This window comes from Thalassophryne amazonica, chromosome 12, assembly GCF_902500255.1.
Source record: "Thalassophryne amazonica chromosome 12, fThaAma1.1, whole genome shotgun sequence".
Classification (NCBI taxonomy): domain Eukaryota; kingdom Metazoa; phylum Chordata; class Actinopteri; order Batrachoidiformes; family Batrachoididae; genus Thalassophryne; species Thalassophryne amazonica.
Window position 1 is genome coordinate 83,166,579 of NC_047114.1, and position 15,446 is coordinate 83,182,024.

The 15,446-nt window shown below is 41.5% G+C and overlaps 1 protein-coding gene across 1 annotated transcript in view; it reads right to left on the bottom strand.

The window, feature by feature from the left end:
* insra (insulin receptor a) overlaps nt 1-6,205 on the bottom strand; it is a 105,359-nt gene extending 99,154 nt beyond the window's left edge. The window contains exon 1 of the mRNA XM_034182384.1: nt 5,606-6,205. Coding sequence (XP_034038275.1) covers nt 5,606-5,687 — 82 coding nt within the window. The 5' untranslated portion in view covers nt 5,688-6,205. The remainder of the gene's footprint in view (nt 1-5,605) is intronic.
* Between the last annotated feature and the right edge of the window lie 9,241 nt (nt 6,206-15,446).

Below are 15,446 nucleotides of genomic sequence, written 5' to 3' on the forward strand. Positions count from 1 at the left end.
CAGATAAAATGTCCTGTCCAATCTCAATGTATTTCCATTAAACCCCTCGCATGTGGGACCGGAGTCATTTCCGTGATTAAAAGGCCAACCGTTTATTTTTTCACACCGTGCTCAGACTCAGAGCCGCAGCCTGAACGTGCACCGGTTAAATCAGACAGATCAATGCAGGGGCTGAAAAATGGAGAACTTGATTTTGATGGAGAAAGAATTCTGATTGGAGCACAAGACCAGGGACTGCTAACAAATGGCTTCAAAAAAATGACAGGGATCTCACAAAATCATAAATGCCGATTCTGTCATACAGCTGTTGAGAGTGTAAAACATCTAACTTCAGCATGCCAGATCCTCATGGCAGACGGACATTATACATCCAGACACAACAAGATCTGTCAATATCTCCACTGGAAAGTATGGACGGAACTGGAGATGGAAGTCAAAGAACACGTCTGGGAGCACGAGCCAGCAGCAGTCTCATCCAATGGAAAACTAACTGTCTTCTACGACAAAGAGATCCCAGCAGGAAGACATATCGAAGGAGGTGCAATCAAACCTGATATTGTCATCTGGAACAAGCAAGAGAAAACAGCCTAAATCATCGATGTGACAGTCCCCAATGACTATGGCCTGCGTTGAGTGGAACGGGGAAAGATCACTAAATACCAAGACCTGAAAAATGACCTACGAACAACATGGTGATTGAAAGACATCAATATTATCCCAGTTGTGGTGGGAGCAACAGGCCTGATGAAGAAGAACCTGAAGAAATACCTTGAGGCAATCCCCAGTCACCCAAGCGCACAGGAGGTGCAGTTGTCTGCAATTAAGGGAATGATCGCTATCTTGAAGAGAGCCCTCGGATACAATGCCAGCTCTGGTTAGGATAACTATAGAGCCTAGGGTGCAACTTTAGACCCCAGGTTTGGGACCCACTGCATTCTATTAAAAAGACATGAAAGATAAATGAAAAAACAAACGCAACAGGCTGTGATTTGACACTTCTCTGGTTTTGCTCCATCTGCCATCATATTATAATATTTTTTGCAGTGTGCACGCTGATTAAAAATGGATCCGAAAAGTCTGCACATTTACAGCACGAAGTCGGTAAAAGAGGAAAATGGACAGCTTACCTTTGATTTGGAGGTGATGATTGTAGAAAGAAAAGCTTGTAGATGGTCAGATTAGTCCATAATAAAGCATAATCCAGAGACGGCAAACTTTAAAACTGTCACACACATCATTGAATGACACGGCGTTACAGAGCTGCAGCTGCATAAATCTTTTAAAGCTTTAAATTAATTAAATAAATCATCATAAATTGTAAATTTGATATCTTAACTATTTTTATATTTATACTCAACAAAAATATAAACGCAACACTTTTGGTTTTGCTCCCATTTTGTATGAGATGAACTCAAAGATCTAAAACTTTTTCCACATACACAATATCACCATTTCCCTCAAATATTGTTCACAAACCAGTCTAAATCTGTGATAGTGAGCACTTCTCCTTTGCTGAGATAATCCATCCCACATCACAGGTGTGCCATATCAAGATGCTGATTAGACACCATGATTAGTGCACAGGTGTGCCTTAGACTGTCCACAATAAAAGGCCACTCTGAAAGGTGCCATTTTATCACACAGCACAATGCCACAGATGTCGCAAGATTTGAGGGAGCGTGCAATTGGCATGCTGACAGCAGGAATGTCAACCAGAGCTGTTGCTCGTGTATTGAATGTTCATTTCTCTACCATAAGCCGTCTCCAAAGGCGTTTCAGAGAATTTGGCAGTACATCCAACCAGCCTCACAACTGCAGACCACGTGTAACCACACCAGCCCAGGACCTCCACATCCAGCATGTTCACCTCCAAGATCGTCTGAGACCAGCCACTCGAACAGCTGCTGAAACAATCGGTTTGCATAACCAAAGAATTTCTGCACAAACTGTCAGAAACCGTCTCAGGGAAGCTCATCTGCATGCTCGTCGTCCTCATCGGGGTCTCGACCTGACTCGAGTTCGTCGTCGTAACCGACTTGAGTGGGCAAATGCTCACATTCACTGGCATTTGGCACGTTGGAGAGGTGTTCTCTTCACGGATGAATCACGGTTCACACTGTCCAGGGCAGATGGCAGACAGCGTGTGTGGTGTCGTGTGAGTGAGCGGTTTTCTGATGTCAATGTTGTGGATCGAGTGGCCCATGGTGGCGGTGGGGTTATGGTATGGGCAGACGTCTGTTATGGACGAAGAACACAGGTGCATTTTATTGATGGCATTTTGAATGCACAGAGATACCGTGACGAGATCCTGAGGCCCATTGTTGTGCCATACATCCAAGAACATCACCTCATGTTGCAGCAGGATAATGCACGGCCCCATGTTGCAAGGATCTGTACACAATTCTTGGAAGCTGAAAATGTCCCAGTTCTTGCATGGCCGGCATACTCACCGGACATGTCACCCATTGAGCATGTTTAGGATGCTCTGGACCGGCGTATACGACAGCATGTACCAGTTCCTGCCAATATCCAGCAACTTCGCACAGCCATTGAAGAGGAGTGGACCAACATTCCACAGGCCACAATTGACAACCTGATCAACTCTATGGCGAAGGAGATGTGTTGCAACTGCATGAGGCAATGGTGGTCACACCAGATACTGACTGGTATCCCCCCCCAATAAAACAAAACTGCACCTTCAGAGTGGCCTTTTATTGTGGACAGTCTAAGGCACACCTGTGCACTAATCAGGGTGTCTAATCAGCATCTTGGTATGGCACACCTGTGAGGTGGGATGGATTATCTCAGCAAAGGAGAAGTGCTCACTATCACAGATTTAGACTGGTTTGTGAACAATATTTGAGGGAAATGGTGATATTGTGTATGTGGAAAAAGTTTTAGATCTTTGAGTTCATCTCATACAAAATGGGAGCAAAACCAAAAGTGTTGCGTTTATATTTTTGTTGAGTGTATTTTGATAGTACCTGGTCCTCAATATGTTGCTGTATGTGGTTAAATGATCTAAAAAAAAGAAGAAGTTGAAGACATAAAAGGTTCATTCAGTAGTTCAGCGCAGTTGGAACCAAAATGGCACCACATTCTGAGTTGACACCGCTCTCTCAATTAAGGCACAATACCGGTTCAAACCCCACCCCTGCCACATTTCTCCATGTAATGTAGAGTTGCATCAGGAAGGACATCTGGCATAAAACTTGTGCCAATTCAACATGCAGATCCACCGCGGATTTGCTGTGGTGACCCAAGTGCAAACAAGAGAGCAGTCAAAAGCCAAAATTATTATTATTATCATCATAAGTAGCAGTAGTAGGATGAAAAATGTCTTCAAAAGTAAACCTCCCCCACAACACCCCCCCCACCCCCCACCCCCATCTGGATGCACCTCTGATTTGCAGTCTGAGCAGGAACAATCAAGAATTTTTGTATTTATATGGAAAGTGCAACTTGAATAAAAGGTAAGCAGGTTTTATGAGTGCATTTTATGTTATGTTGTCCGCAGAAAGAGGCATATTAGGCATATTTTAGGCAGCCCAATTGACAAAAATCCGTTGTAGCGATGGAGAAATTGAATCCCTGAACCTAGTACTGGAGGAGCTTTAAAACAAATACACATTCATTCACCTTTAGTCAATTTTTAAAAAAACAATTTCCAGTGGAGATTATGTGTACAATGTTTACAAGCCTTTTCTTTACTGTAATTTTTTATATGTGTATTTAACACTGAAAGTTCATATTTGTTTATACACATTTTGTGAGACTCAACAGGTAATTTTCTTACAATTAATCAATTTATTCTAAAATACATGGCAGAAAAATACCTATTTTAATTTCCCAAATACCAAAGAGACACTTTTAAATGACTGATTTTCTCCCTCTATTAGTTTAAAAACCTAAATATGTTCAATTAGTTAAAAGCCATTCCAGACAGTTTCACAAACAATAGCCATTTTTTTGTTTTTTATCTTAATTAAACACACAAAGTGAATAGAACCTCAGAACAGCAAGGTAGATGATCAGATTACACCACATCCAACATGAATCTGAGGACTATGTTAGCAAAAAAAAAATGACAGTTATATTAAGAGAATAAAAGCACTTAAAGATGCTGTGAGAACTCAACATTGGCTTCTCTTTTTTTGGCTGCCTGTTTGGCGATGGCAGGTTTTAAAATTCTGCTACTGACCTACAACATACTGAATTGGTTATGCATCAGCATATACAGCCGGGTTGGTTGAGATATGTATGCCGACGCATATTTTTCAATCACAGGGGACTTCTGTGTGTGTGTTTGCTGGTTTCACAAGGAAGCAGCTGGTGGTAAAGTGTTTTCCTTTCATGTACCACTGTGGTGGAATAGTCTACCACTTGAGGTTTTTAAGCTTACACTTGTGGTGTTCTTGCCTGCCTCCTTTAACTGAAGATGTGTTCATATACCTAAAAACTTTTTTTTAAGGTAAATTACTTGTTAAAAGGCTGGCTACTACATTATTTTTAATTACTATCCTGCAAAGCACATTACTGTTGTTGAAGAGCTACATAAATTAAGGGGATTGTAACGTGTTCCATTCACTTTACAGATCAGATCTGGTGTGGGAGCATGCCCTGGTGCTGCACCTCCCAACATCCACAACACTAGGGAACCAACCGGGCAGACAACCAGTCCATCTCCACCTCTCAAAAGTAGCCATCTATCCAACACAGCAGGTGAAATGCAGATGTCCCCTTAGCCTTCTCTAGCTGGGGTCGTCAACACTGAGGCACCTGCGTGCTGGATCATGCCCAGAGAAATGCGCCACATTGCCAAAAATGTCAGAACTAACACTCCCTCATAATACAAGTGGTGTAGTCTCCTGACGTGTGCGTTTTGCATAAAGTAATTCCAATGGTACCCAAAGACATCCAGGCATCCCCTATAGTAACTGGTTAACATCCAAGTCTCACAACTGCACACTAAGACAGGAAACAAAAGGACCATAAAAACCTGGACCTGCTGGGTAAATAAAATGAATAAAATTAAATTTAAAAAAAGCACAATTAAAAGAAACTATACCTAGTCAGTGCTTGGCATTTTTGTTGATAAACGACTGAAACCATTTAACAGATTAATAAAATACTTGATTATTTTTATGCAATTGTTTCTGCTCATATACCAAGAATTCAAATGTAGTATTTTTTTTTTTAAATTATACATTATTGAGACATCCTGTTACGGTACTCGATCAAAATCAGCACCTTAATATTACATATTCTTTTAAAATTAAATGTTCAACTATAAAAAGTCAGAAAACAGTCACCATAAATACATAAAAATCAATATACACATTTTAAATGGTAAAAGTTGCAAAGAACCTCAGTTCAGAAATCGCAGTGAATGTTTTATATTTTTTGCTTAATAAAACATCAATCGAATGTGAAAAGAACTGTGTGGAGCCTGTTTACGTGTGTAGTGTCCTGACTGCAGCTGTTTATGTGGAAGCGTCTCACGCGGGGTGTTTTGACTTGAAATTGTCTTTTAAGATGAAATCACCCTACTTATTTAAACATTCATTTATAAATTTAGATAAAAGTGATGTTGAAAATGACTTACTCTCTCCGCTGGCTCGGTGACAGCTCACTACAAAGCAGACAGCGGCCACAAACAAACCCAAACAGGCAGTACGGATCCGCATCACTGACTTCGGGTATTTCAGCACAATTCCGGACAAAGTACAGAATAATCCTCGGCGAGGGCTGGTCAAATGAGACAAGAAATGCCTTCAAGAGCTCGGTTTTCTTGTGCGGCGTGGGCCAACAAGTAAACAAAAATAACAATAGACATCCCGAAGATGGGCGGAGGAACGAGTCCAACGTGTACGCTCAAACACACAAGCTAACACTGCTAGCCACCTCACGGAGAACCACTGTTGACAAACACACGGGGCGGGTGACGGCTATTTGTTGGTTTATTTCTTTGGATGTACCGCTTGGGTAAATTAGCAGGTTAAAATAAAATAATAATAACGTGCCAGAATCGACAGAACAGTAAAAAGAAACTTGTTTGTCGAGCGCACGCTAGCAAACAGCTAGCTCGCTTAGCTGGCTAAATCCTCCAGTCCAGGCCACACGTCAAGTTTCTGTTGTGCAAATCCTCTCGGTCAACTTTCAAGCATATTCACACAGGGTTACACGCTTTTAATTCGCTTTCTAATAATATTTAAAAAAAAAAAAACAAAGTCAGAAGAAAAGCTTGGCTACACCCGCGCATGAAAGTCTCTTGAACTCGGAGGAATTTTGGAGCAGTTTATTGTCTTTAGTGGGAGGGAAATAATATCCTCCAGTGAGTAGAAAACACGGTTTTTCTTGCGCTTGTGCGTTAGTTTAAGCCCCAAAGCACAGAGTGTGTCGGAGTCCTGACACACTCCGGCGTAACTCCGCTCTCGTCCGGTGAGTGGTGGCGTGGAAATCAAACACTCCGGGCTGTGTTCAGCTGCCTGCTGTCGCCTCAAAGTTCCTCTCCGAAAGAGTAAGATAGTAAAGTTTTAAAAGTTGTTTAGCCTTTTTCTTCTTCCACAGACAGAGGTAGATTGTACAGGTCTCATACTCCTGCAGGATCCCCTTCGTCTTCCCCCAGCCAGTAACAAACTCTGCCAGGGAGCCAGATGGGTTTGAAGGAAAAACCCGGACTGGAGTTTTCTTGGATTCCACAATGCGATTACTTTCATTAAGGAGTATGAACATAATTGCACTGTCAGAAAACGTACTGTTGATCCCTTGAGGGAGAGGAAATGTTTCATCAGCAGATAGAAGCAAGATTTGTCAATATGTAGGTGTTAGATATATTGTGTGATTATTTTGCTATTTCTTTTGGTATTACGTAATCACTTTACTTAAATGGTTTATTCTTAGTTTAGTATAAATTTTAGTCTTTATTTGTCTAAATGTGCATGTCGAACAGGATTTAGCCGGTTTTATCACTTAGAACAGAGATTCAAGTTACAGTATAAATTATTATATATGTCCCTTTATTGTAAGGGTTATGGGCGGGACTGGACCGCCCTTTAGTGCCCACAGGGACAATAAGGGAAGGATTTTGTGAAATAAGGTCCGCCTTTGTCACGCCCATGTTGTTTTCTTTTCTAAAAACTGTTTTCATCCTTTGTTTGAGGTTCTAAATGGATGGATCTCCTGCGAGAGAGAAGTTCTTCAGAACCCAGGCCTGCTTTTCACTGTGACTTTGAATAAATTTAAATTTAGAAATAGTTTGATTTTGTACTATGTAAGGAACAGTATTATGATAAGAACCGGGTAAAATTAACCTAGGTTTATTCAAAGTGGCTAAGGATACGTACATCCATATCTTCTGCGGGACTGCTAAAGGTACAGACCGAGGTTCACTGAAGATACGGACATGCACGGATGAGTTTTGAAGCCTTGCCGGACCTTTAGTCGCATATGGTACGGGTACGGACATATTTGCACATTCTGATTGGTCGGTAAGACACCTTCCGTATCTTTAGCACGGTGTTCACTGAAGATATGGACAATGTACGGATGAGTTTTGAAGCCTTGCTGGACCTTTAGCTGCATATGGTATGGGTATGGACATATTTGCACATTCTGATTGGTCAGTAAGACACCCTCCATATCTTTAGAATGGTCTCTGTAGATACGGGTCTATAGCCGCAGCCACGGCCAGGTTTATTGGATGAGTTCATGGATTCTGTCATCTCCGTTATCTGGACCGTCTTGCCACTTGCAAGTTGCCAACGTGTAAATACCTAAATACAACAAAGTAAAGTCTGGAAACGTGCTGGTGCCACACTTCATTGCATCCACACCACAGAACTGCCTTGAAGGGCCTGTATGGCAACCACCCAAGCAGATATCAAACCCTTGGTTTGAGCCCTAGACTTGGTGGATGTTGCACTCATCTAGTCCAAGGGTTACCAACCCTGCTTCTGGAAAGCACCTGCCCTCCATGTCCTAATTACCAAAGTCAGGTGGGCTCATCCAATTAAGCATTAGGAAACACTAGACTTCACTAATTACTTGTGGGAGGCAAAACCGGTGGGCTTGAGACCAGAGGATCCGCTGTTCAAATCCCCGTTAGACCGGAAAAAAAATCACTGAAAGCCCTTGGCAAAGGCCCTTAATCCCCAAGTGACTGCCCTTGTGTGTGTATGTGTGTGTGTGTGTGTGAATCTCTCCGATTGTTCTGTCTGAGTTATTTTCATTAGTTACTTCATCCAAACCATCAACATGTTTATTAGACCCCATTCCTACCAGGCTGCTCAAGGAAGCCCTACCATTATTTAATGCTTCGATCTTAAATATGATCAATCTATCTTTGTTAGTTGGCTATGTACCACAGGCTTTTAAGGTGGCAGTAATTAAACCATTACTTAAAAAGCCATCACTTGACCCAGCTATCTTAGCTAATTATAGGCCAATCTCCAACCTTCCTTTTCTCTCAAAAATTCTTGAAAGGGTAGTTGTAAAACAGCTAACTGATCATCTGCAGAGGAATGGTCTATTTGAAGAGTTTCAGTCAGGTTTTAGAATTCATCATAGTACAGAAACAGCATTAGTGAAGGTTACAAATGATCTTCTTATGGCCTCGGACAGTGGACTCATCTCTGTGCTTGTTCTGTTAGACCTCAGTGCTGCTTTTGATACTGTTGACCATAAAATTTTATTACAGAGATTAGAGCATGCCATAGGTATTAAAGGCACTGCGCTGCGGTGGTTTGAATCATATTTGTCTAATAGATTACAATTTGTTCATGTAAATGGGGAATCTTCTTCACAGACTAAAGTTAATTATGGAGTTCCACAAGGTTCTGTGCTAGGACCAATTTTATTCACTTTATATATGCTTCCCTTAGGCAGTATTATTAGACGGTATTGCTTAAATTTTCATTGTTACGCAGATGATGCCCAGCTTTATCTATCCATGAAGCCAGAGGACACACACCAATTAGCTAAACTGCAGGATTGTCTTACAGACATAAAGACATGGATGACCTCTAATTTCCTGCTTTTAAACTCAGATAAAACTGAAGTTATTGTTCTTGGCCCCACAAATCTTAGAAACATGGTGTCTAACCAGATCCTTACTCTGGATGGCATTACCCTGACCTCTAGTAATACTGTGAGAAATCTTGGAGTCATTTTTGATCAGGATATGTCATTCAAAGCGCATATTAAACAAATATGTAGGACTGCTTTTTTGCATTTACGCAATATCTCTAAAATCAGAAAGGTCTTGTCTCAGAGTGATGCTGAAAAACTAATTCATGCATTTATTTCCTCTAGGCTGGACTATTGTAATTCATTATTATCAGGTTGTCCTAAAAGTTCCCTAAAAAGCCTTCAGTTAATTCAAAATGCTGCAGCTAGAGTGCTGACGGGGACTAGAAGGAGAGAGCATATCTCACCCATATTGGCCTCTCTTCATTGGCTTCCTGTTAATTCTAGAATAGAATTTAAAATTCTTCTTCTTACTTATAAGGTTTTGAATAATCAGGTCCCATCTTATCTTAGGGACCTCGTAGTACCATATCACCCCAATAGAGCGCTTCGCTCTCAGACTGCGGGCTTACTTGTAGTTCCTAGGGTTTGTAGGAGTAGAATGGGAGGCAGAGCCTTCAGCTTTCAGGCTCCTCTCCTGTGGAACCAGCTCCCAATTCAGATCAGGGAGACAGACACCCTCTCTACTTTTAAGATTAGGCTTAAAACTTTCCTTTTGCTAAAGCTTATAGTTAGGGCTGGATCAGGTGCCCCTGAACCATCCCTTAGTTATGCTGCTATAGACGTAGACTGCTGGGGGGTTCCCATGATGCACTGTTTCTTTCTCTTTTTGCTCTGTATGCACCACTCTGCATTTAATCATTAGTGATCGATCTCTGCTCCCCTCCACAGCATGTCTTTTTCCTGGTTCTCTCCCTCAGCCCCAACCAGTCCCAGCAGAAGACTGCCCCTCCCTGAGCCTGGTTCTGCTGGAGGTTTCTTCCTGTTAAAAGGGAGTTTTTCCTTCCCACTGTAGCCAAGTGCTTGCTCACAGGGGGTCGTTTTGACCGTTGGGGTTTTACATCATTATTGTATGGCCTTGCCTTACAATATAAAGCGCCTTGGGGCAACTGTTTGTTGTGATTTGGCGCTATATAAAAAAAAAAATTGATTGAATTGAAATTGATTGATTGAATGTGGGGCATTACTGTAAACTGCTCTGATGGAAAAGCACAATAGAAATGCAGTCTACCTACCATTTACCTGTAGTTACAGCCGGTAGACACGGGAAGCATGCAGGGCAGCTGATCTCCAGGAGCAGGGTTGGTGACCCCTGGACTAGATGAGTGCAACATCCACCAAGTCTGAGTGATTTCATTTTTTTGTGGTCTCCATAATGAATACCTTCAAAAGTAAACTAGCAAGAAAATGGCAACATCATCTGGATTTTTATCTGCTACTATAAGCAACAGGTTGGTCATCATCAATACACCCAGAGGTTCTTGAAATGAAGCAATATCACCACCTGGTGATATTTACCATGAATGCAGCTGCAATAAAATTTCACAGAGCTCTAGTACAAATATAGTTTCAGTTATTAACTGTTGTACCACCGTTGCCCATCTTGTTGTGTAATGCATTTTAAAATATAACACTCAATGTAAACCTGAACAGGATCATTATACCTTGGTAAACGGTTTTATTACCCACATGGGTAAGGAGTGACTTCTACTGAAAGCAGAGTTTTCCCATCCTGGTCTTCAGGATGTAAAGTACTGTACAGTTTCCCTTGGTCCCTAATCTACTCAGACCAGATTAGCTCATTTAGGTGTGTTCAGCCGATCAACAGCTATCTCAACATTTGAACACACCTGATTTGACATATTGAGAAACCGAAAACATGCAGTACTTTGGGTCCCAAGGACCAGGATTGAAAAACATACATCTGCTTAAGGTAAATAGATTCAGAACAAAATAAATAAGGCCAAGACTGTGATGAGCTGAAGACAACTTTTTGCCGCTATGTAAAGCTTTAGTACGTTCTCACGTTCCAGGCTTTCAGTGACTTCCTGGACTCGGTCATCTAAAGTGTATCTGTATGCAGTGAAATGATCAAACTCGTAGAGACATCTGCTTAGCACTGCATTCATGTCTCTAGGTCCTTGACCTTTGAGATCTAGAGACATCTGGGAAGAGTTTCTGGAGTCATGAGGTTGCTGGGCAGAGGTGTTTGATGATACCGATAAATGATATGTGCTTCCTGTCTTATGGGCCTTTCACACTGAACACATCGGACGCATTGGAAACGCATCCGACGGATTGGAAGGCGTTGACAGATTGGCCTGATGTATTCAGTGTGAAAGGCCCATTACTGAATTGTGAGAATTGGGTGCTCGCCACTGACTTAAGGTGATGACTGGATGTCTAGGTCTCTTTGGAAGATCCTTGGGTACCACTGGAGTGACTTTGTGTGAAACAAGCAGTTATATGTAGGGAAACTCAGATGAGGAGTATCACATGGAAGGAACTTCAGTTATGTCATTTTGGTTATCTGGTGCATTTCTCTGGGTATGATTCAGCATACATTCACCTTGGTGTTGAGGCTGACAGCACGCCTATAATTCATAGGGCTGCTTCAGACAGATGGTTACCTTTGAGAGGTGGACATGGACTGGTGGTTAACATCTAAGACTCGAGACAATTCCATAATACTTGTATGAGTTTGTCCAATGCCAGTTCAGTAAGTCCCTTTGGCTGCTCCCTCGTTTGCACTCGGGGTCGCCATGGCAAATCCAAGGTGGATCTGCATGTTGAATTGGCACAAGTTTTACGCTGTATGCCCTTCCTGACACAACTCCACATTACATGGAGAAATGTGGCAGGGGTGGGATTCGAACCGGGAACCTTCCGCACTCAAACCAAGTGCATGAACAACTTTGCCACCATCAAATCTTCAATTCTTTCGATACTGACACTCATTGCAGTGCTCAACTTAGATCCAGAGCTTCGCGTTCCACCGCTCCCTAGACACACATTTATCAAGAGATATCATCTGTCCTATGAAGTAATCCATCTGTCAAACATACAAAGCTATTGTCTGCTATAAAGAACATTTCATAGAGCCACAGAGGTGCTCCAGGGACAAGGAAACATGTCAAGAAGAAAAAGTGCATGGACAATAAAATTCTGAAAAATGCCTTTTCCAATAGGATAACATGGCCATAAAAATCCCTGAATGAAGACAGTCAGTGCTCCCCGTCCTACCCGAAACACCGACAGAAATATGCTTGACAGATTATGGCAGTGATATGATCTCTTCTACGATTGTCAAGCCTCATGCCCCAGGAAAGACCCAGGAGCCATACATTGAGCTCTATTAGCACAGCTTACCGCTGTAATGTGCTTCCTCTGGGCCGCCTGAAGGCGCTTGTGAAGCACCTTTGGGTGATTTATGTTATTTAGTTGCTGTAACAAATGAAATGAATATACTGATCCCATGATGACCAGCATTCAGATAGACCTCCCTCGAGTAATATTTGAAATTATGCAAATTTGAAAGAAAGGTTTCAGTCCTATTCATAATTAATATATGCGCAGAAGGGTGTTTTCTATCAAAATATGCCACAGCTTTGCTATAAAATGAAGCTCATGTACTTTTTATTTCAGAGTATGAAAGGAGTGTTAACTGGCAAAACCACCAGAGTTGCTCTGTGTTTATATGTATGTTGCAGAATCTGATTTTGATCAGTCTTGATTGGTGCATTGGGCCTGTTAGTGGAAGAAAGTGATTTGATTTTGATTACGATCAGTGAAAAAGCAAAAATCTTGATCACCATACAATAATGATTATAGCGTATGTATGTGGCAACCCCTCTGTCACACACACACACACACACAGTCAGACACCCCCCCAAAAAAACACCTAAACCCTGCCTATAGGGTTTCTAGTTTCTCTCATGTGTTAATGGGCAAGGTGGGATCATGAGATCAAAAATAAACCCAAGAGTTTTGGCTTCATGGGTCAGCAGTGTGTCACAAGTGGTTAACGTGTTTGCTTCCAACACAGAATGTTGCTGCTTGTCTCTTCCAATGGAAAACTGGATTAGATTAGATTAGACTAGACAGAACTTTGAGACCTTGGGAAGACTCCCTCGGGGAAACTGAGGTTCCAGCAGCATTGTATAGCAGCACACAGGGAAAGAAGCACACAGAGTATCAAAAGTGAAAGTAAAAAAAAACATTTGCAAATGTAAATACCAGACATACTGATCAATACTGGTTTACTGGCTACTACTGTTCCTCTCCTTCCCATCCTCTGTCTTCCTGTTACTCTTCCTCCTCCTGAGTCAGGGGTTGTACAGTCTGATGTCCTGAGGGACAAAGGAGTTTTTCAGTCTGTTGGTCCTGCACTTGGGAAGGAGCAGTCTGTGGCTGAAGAGGCTCCTCTGAAAGAGAACCACTTGAGAACCAGTTTAAAATCTTTCAATTCATCAGAATCATATGCCTCAGACATTAAGTCCTCTTTTCGAGTCTGGTGTGTGGCCCTGCGATAAACTGGCATTGTACTGGCCTCGTAGAACCCAGCTCTACTATCCAGGAGTTAAACACCTCCACACAATAAGTCACTGACACCAGGATGGGTTTAGACTGTTCTTTATATGGCAGGTGTGAAACTGTAATGACACAATACAGTATACATGAGTGGAAATGCACAGAAAAACAGCAACCACGTTTGTATATGCTAATGCTAACCAGATGCACTTAAAAGAACCACATGTTAGCATAGCTTGTAAGTTGTAAATAACTTGTAAAGTTTGTTTTTAACCTCATGAAATTACCTTTAAACACATCTTATTTATGTAAAACCTTAAGACTTATTTATTGTATACTCACAGAGAATGCCTTTCATGAACTCAAACACCCTGATTAACACATGCAAGCCATCGGAGAATTTTCTGCCTTTATGCGCGCGCGCACTACTACAAAGGACCAACAGGGGTGACATCACATCCTGTTCAAACTTAAGAGGCTACCCGCCAAAATAAAAGCAAAAGACATACGTCAGAACAGGCATCCTGTCCAGGGAGTAACCCTGCCTTATGCCATATGACTGCTAGGATAGGCTCCAGCGCTCTGTGACCCATAACTGGAGTAATCAGGTATAGAAAATAGATGTATGGAAGTCTGGTGTGTTATTCTGACGCTTGTGTGTTTCAAAAACATACATTTCATGATGTCACCTCTGGAATCATGACATCAAAATCTGCATCTAGTAATGAGGGAAACGGCTGCTTTGACATTGAAATACCTGTGTAGGCCGACATTTTTTTCACACAAGGAAATTGATTGGGAATCAGCTGGGAATCTAAAAGGAATCGGACTGATAAGCAGAAATGTTAAAAGGCATAGATATCGATAAAAAGTTCCCATCCCAATTTTAATTCAATTCAATTTAATCAGTTTATAAAGTGCCAAATCACAACAAAAGCTGTCTCAAGGCGCCTCACACAGAACAGTTCAACATAAAAACTAAAACAAATAAATAAATAAAAATTCAAATAGATATTTAAAACAGAAGTAAAAGAATAAAACAGATAAAAAAAATATTCATAAGAAAGAGAATAAAAATAGGTTTTAAGTCTTGACTTAAAAATTTAAGCCCAGGCCGGCACGTAGGGTTTCACCAGATCGACCAGATACATCTATGTACATCTGGAATTGCATACGGCATACACGGCAGCAATGTGGAGGTTATTTGGCGTTTCATGTGCTTAAAGAAGGCAAAATGTTCTTGGAGAATCAGTTCTCCGTGTTCCAAAATGAAGATCACCGAACACGTTAGGAAGCAGAGGGAAAAGAGGCGAATGGAATATCCTGTTGTTTTAAAAACAGAACGATTGTGCTTTTGATCTGGCAAGGTTCTCACACTCTGATGGAAAAACACCAGGACTGACCATTTCACAGTGTGTTCACAGCTCCGCACGCACAGGTAGAAAATATCACAAATTGTTTTCCTGCCATGTACGTGTCACAATACCATCTCCATCGTCGCTGCTAATTCACTGCCTGTTTACATCCTCTGTCAAAGGTAGCAACACCACGAGTGGTGAAAGATGTCCTGTTGTTCCGTCTCCAAAAATAGACCTCAGTTTTACTGCATTACAACTAAAAGAGCCACACTGATGAGACTTCTGGGAACCTTTTGTAAAATTCAGCAGAGGAACAATGTGTTTTGATTAAACGCCAAACATTATTTGCTGTTGACGATGACGCGGGGGTTGAATCAGTGTGTCACACATGGAAGCTCATTAGAAAAGTCAACACTTGGCAATCAGGATTATTTATCAAAAGTGGTAGAATGATAACTGAGTGTGAAACCACAGGGTCAAAGTGTGATGTTTGTAGTCGTGTCTTTCAACAAGTACCTGTTATTGGATTTT